General features: G+C 38.7%; 1 protein-coding gene across 1 annotated transcript in view; it reads left to right on the top strand.

Moving 5' to 3' along the window:
* si:ch211-261d7.6 (zinc finger protein 814) overlaps window positions 1–4150 on the top strand; it is a 15704-nt gene extending 11554 nt beyond the window's left edge. The window contains exon 2 of the mRNA XM_032518293.1: window positions 2453–4150. Within this exon, the coding sequence (XP_032374184.1) occupies window positions 2453–3759 (1307 nt within the window). The 3' untranslated portion in view covers window positions 3760–4150. The remainder of the gene's footprint in view (window positions 1–2452) is intronic.
* Window positions 4151–5347: the final 1197 nt, after the last annotated feature.

The following is a 5347-nucleotide window of genomic DNA, read 5'->3' as shown; positions in this document are numbered from 1 at the left end:
AATCCATCCGGTCACCTTTTCTCCGTTGCACGGCAGTTGTAACCAAATATCTCAAACTTGGACTCATCAGACCAAAGCACAGTTTTCCATTGGTCTAATGTCCCTTCCTTGTGTTTCTTGGCCCAAACAAATCTCTTCTGCTTGTTGCCTCTCCTTAGCTGTGGTTTCCTTGCTGCTATTTGACCATGAAGGCCTGATTCGCAGTCTCCTCTTAACAATTGTTCTAGAGATGTGTCTGCTGCTAGAACTCTGTGTGGTATTCATCTGGTCTGTAATCTGAGCTGCTGTTAACTTGCGATTTCTGAGGCTGGTGACTCAGATGAACTTATCCTCAGCAGCAGAGGTGACTCTTGGTCTTCCTTTCCTGAGGTGGTCCTCATGTGAGCCTGTTTCATTGCAGCGGTTGATAGTTTTTGCGAATGCACTTTGGGACATGTTCAAAGTTTTCGCAATTTTCCGGACTGACTGACCGTCATTTCTTAAAGTAATGATGGCCACTCGTTTCTCTTTACTTAGCTGATTGGTTCTCGCCATAATATGAATTCTAGCAGTTGTCCAATAGGGCTGTCGGCTGTGTATCAACCTGACTTCTACACAACACATTAATAAAGCTAGAAATTTCACTAATAAACCTGACAAGTTACACCAGTGAAGTGAAAACCATTTCAGGTGACTACCTCATGAAGCTCATTGAGAGAACACTAAGGGTTTGCAACACTATCAAAAATGCATAGGTTGCCTACTTCGAAGAAACTAGAATATAAGACAGGTTTTGGTTATTTAACACTTTCTTAAGTACATAATTCCATATGTGTTGTGTTCATTCATAGTTTTGATGCTTTCAGTGAAAATCCACAATGTATATAGTCATGAAAATAAAGGAAATGCATTGAATGAGGTTTGTCCAAACTTTTGGCATATATATATATATATATGTTGGGCGGTCGGTAATACAGTATAATTCGGGCTCATAAAGAAAGCGACGCTATCAGTTTCAATACCATCATTAAAAAAAAATGCATTGCGCTTATGAGAGAGAGAGAGAGAGAGACTTCTGTAGTTTGGCAGCATTTCAAGTTCCAACCTAATGAGAAGGGAGAGCTGTTTCAGTATTAGTGATTGGTATTCAGTTTCTGGATGGGATAGCTAGAGAGATATAGATCAATCTATATTTTACACAGCACATTATGGATCTGGAGCTTGGAGTGTCTCACCTTAAAGCACCATATTATACTAATTTTCAGGTTCATAATTTTATTTTGAGGTTGTACCAGAATAGGTTCACATGGTTTCATTTTCAAAAAACACCTTTTTTGTTGTACCGCACATTGCTGCACATCCTACAACATCCTGTTGTTTGTTTAGGTCTTTGTTTTAGCTACAGAGTGAGACCTCTCACTTTTATACTATCTTTGTTGGAAGTCACACATGCGCAGGAGCTAGGTAAGAATAAATCAGCTAGATCACTTTCTCCAACTTTAGTCAGTACAAGGCAGGGTTAGCTGGGAGACTTCTTCTGAACAAGTGTGCACTTGTGGAATACCTGCAGAACAGGGACATATAAGTAGTTTCTTTGTAGATTATGGAGAACTAGTGTGTGTGTTATAGCAGGGTTTTGCCTTTGAGAACTGGCTAGCATGTTAGTCCTAGCATGTGCTACGGTTAGCCACCTCGTCTCGGCTAGTGACGTAGAAAGTCGTGCAGACTGAAGGCAGAGGACATTCAGAAACCACAACTCAGTCAAAACAGCCTGGATGTTTTTTAACATTTGTATATGTGTGGAAGCACCAAAGACAAAAAAATAAACTTGACTGATGCATTATAAACTGCCAAAGTAAAAAAAACAGAACATTACATTTGTTTACTTAATTCCAAAATAATTGTAAAAAAACATCTGTTTTCTGCTTTAATATTTAAAATGTTCATTTTGTTACTGCTTTAATTGAAAGATTTGTAAGCAATGTCCCACCTAGAAATAAGTCCAAGCAGTTGTAGTATGGTCATTGTTATTATTTGAATGGCACGCACAGGCTCCATATATGGGTCGCAGATAATCTACTTTCTATACAGACATAATCAAAAAATGAATCCGCAGTGCTGAGATTTAAATATTTTATAAAGAGTTGATGGCTGACTTAACACTTGACCCCCCCACCCCTTGAATGAAGAGAAGATCAACAACTCAGTCTTGTAAGTTTTACCTGCTGCAGTTAAACATTGGTGACCTCACCAGGAACAACCAGGCCTTTTCTGCCTGTTACCAGTCAGCCAAATACAGCCGGAACATCATAGAACAATTTGTTCATTAACCATATCAGAAGATATCTGGTAGTTTGTTTTAGATACTTTTATTTATCAATAATCATAATACCTTGAAGTTCAAAATATAGTACATGAAATCACTATTTGTAAAATTTCTAAATTGGTCCTTTTTTTTCTTCTTTTTTTCTAGTCAAACCGTGCAGAGTTGCATGTAAGGATTGTGGACTAACGTTTACACACTGGGACGTCTACAAGACTCACCTGCACCAGCATGCCCTGGAAGAGGAGGGGGAAGAAGCTCAGACGGGAGACGTGAATCCTGCAGCAACACTGGATTCTGAGAGAACAGACGATGGAGAAAACCGAGGTGAAGACACAGATTGTGATGAAGATGGGTGTGACATGGGCACTTCATTGCAAACGCAAACCTCAGGCTTAACACAAGGTGTTGAATTTGGCCCAGCTTCAAGTAAAAAGAAACCTAGGAAGGGTTATGCTTGCTCGGACTGTGGGAAGGTTTATACATACCTGGTTTCATTCAGAAAACACCAACAGCTGCATGAAAACCAACAATCACCTAAAACGAATCCAAATTTGCGGGAATATCAATGTCCAGACTGCGGGATGTCATTTATCAGGCGAGCAAGGCTTCTTGGTCACCTGCGAGTGCACAGGTCACTTCAGTCAAAACCTCCCAAATGTGATCAGTGCAACAAAAACTTTAGTTCTTTAAAGTCATGGCTGTCTCACGTCGAGCTCCATAAACAGAAAGCGTTTTGGTGTTTAAGTTGTGCCAAAGGCTATAAAGATGAAGTGTCACTAGATAAACACCTGCAGACTCACAATCTCACAAGAACACATACATGCAATATTTGCCACAAGAGCTTTATCTTGTCAAGACACCTCAAGAACCACTACAACACCCACACTGGAGCAAGACCTTTCCAGTGCACATTATGTGGGAAGAGCTTTTCCCATCCCGGAAATCTATTTGCACACCGCAGTAGGCATTTTAGAAAATATGCCGGGTCCCGTGTGATGCCTCTAGGGATCAAGAATTCTGCGATTATTGCAAAAAAGCGAGTGATGAAAAAAAATGGACTTCTTTTTGCTAGTGTTAAAGAGGAGACAAAAATGGATACAAAGATGCAAGAGCTGCCAGAAAAGGGGAAACGCGTGGAAAGAAATTATATTCTCAAGCCATGGAATGCTGGGTCTGGCACAAGCTCTGAAGAGTCTGATTCTGGAGAGTCTTTGGATCAATTCAAGCTTTCCAAACCGCTCGGGTTGACTGGATCTGACCCCCCGGCTGAGTCGAAATCAGAAAGCAAACGGGAAGGACAGAAGCTAGACAAGAGGGAGTCAAAGGAAACAAACGTGTACAGAGAGCATACGTATTGGGAATGGGAGTGTATTGAGTGTAACATGGGCTTTGATGAAGTAGCAAAGCTGCATTTGCATTACATAAAACATGCCACTGGGGAGCTGCCGATATGATTCCGATATGATGATGATTCTGAGGTTTGAAGGCTTACAGAAACATTTTTTTTCTCATACTGGTGCCTTTGTTGACCTTAGCCTTACTTTAAAAAATTTCCTTTTTTTACATTTCCTATTGTTAAAGATGCAAGGTTAGGGTTGAGAAACAAAGGGTTAGCATGTATTGTTGATGAATTTCTTATTAGTATAAGAGGAGAACGAGTATCTACAATCTAGTTCTCAAATGTTCATGCCTGATGCTAGGAGATTATGCTACAGGTTTTTAATGTCTCTTTGGTGCTGCAAAACATTGTCATGAACCAAAGGGAAAGAAACTGAATTGAAAATGAAGTAAAGCTACCACCCTCTACTTGTAAAACCAAATAAACTGAAATGCATTCCAAATGTTTGTGGGGTTTGTTTTTATGTGCGGGGGAAGAGAAATGTTTTTACACAGTGCAGTGTATTCACAGAGACCACACCGTGCTGTGGACTCGTAACACCATTACTGTTAAAACAACTAAATGGAAATGTTTTGGAGATAAAATGGAGTTGTGATTAAAATCATTTTGATCTAATAGTCTGAATTCTGAATGTTGTATTTTCCAGCATGTTTTACCAGCATTACTTATGCTGGGGTAATAAACACGTTTTTAAATGTTATATTAATTAATTATTTCACAGGCATTCTTGAAAGCAATCTACAAATATATTTTCTGACATAAAATAACCTTTCCCAAATTGCCAAACTAAGACAGAATCTTAGGAGATGAAACAGGTTTTAGATAAGGTAGCATGGGCCGAGATATTTAAATGTGGCCAGACCGAGTATTAATAAATGACTGCAACAATGAAAGGGCAAGACCTCTGTGCATTTTATAGCTCATATAATTACTATAAGCTTGAATATGGTTGATCGTTTCGGCACTATCTACAGTTTCACTTTTTAATGGAGTTGTACTGTAGGTAATGGCTGAGTTAGTAATACATTGAGAGCTAATCAAGAGACACAATCTTATTAATTATAAATCCCATAATTATGAGCTTATACATGGTTGATCAGCTTGCCATACTGAACTGTTTCTAAGTCTAATGTAGGTCCTACAATGCTATATGTAAAGGATGGGATATGAATCCTGTGGATATCTGTGTAAGAAACCGCACAAATAGTTTTTCAATACAGGCAAGGCAAACTAGAGGACATAACAGAAAGTGGCAATACTGTATCGATACTCAGGCGCCAAGTATTGATCTTTTATTATATGTTGGTCAGTTTGTCTGCTTGACAATCCCATTTTGCAGCAATAAAATTAAAGTAAAATGAACAAAAAGAGAAATGTATATTTGTTAGCTTAAACAGATGTTGACAAAGTTTCCTTTTGGGGACATCATTTGAAATTGGGAAGTTGGAAAAATGTTATAAAGTGCAATATATCGCAGAATATTGCAATATGTTTAAAATAGCAATAATATCGTATCTTGGCATAAGTATTGGGAGGGGTCTGGTGATTTCCACCCCTAGATTTTACAGTCCCTGACAAAAGTCTTGTCGCTTTTCCATTTTGTAGAAACACCTGCTATTAACCTGACTTTTAATTAATCAATT

Source organism: Etheostoma spectabile, chromosome 6, assembly GCF_008692095.1.
Source record: "Etheostoma spectabile isolate EspeVRDwgs_2016 chromosome 6, UIUC_Espe_1.0, whole genome shotgun sequence".
Classification (NCBI taxonomy): domain Eukaryota; kingdom Metazoa; phylum Chordata; class Actinopteri; order Perciformes; family Percidae; genus Etheostoma; species Etheostoma spectabile.
Note: the sequence above shows the minus strand (reverse complement) of the source record. Positions and strands in the feature narration are given on the sequence as shown.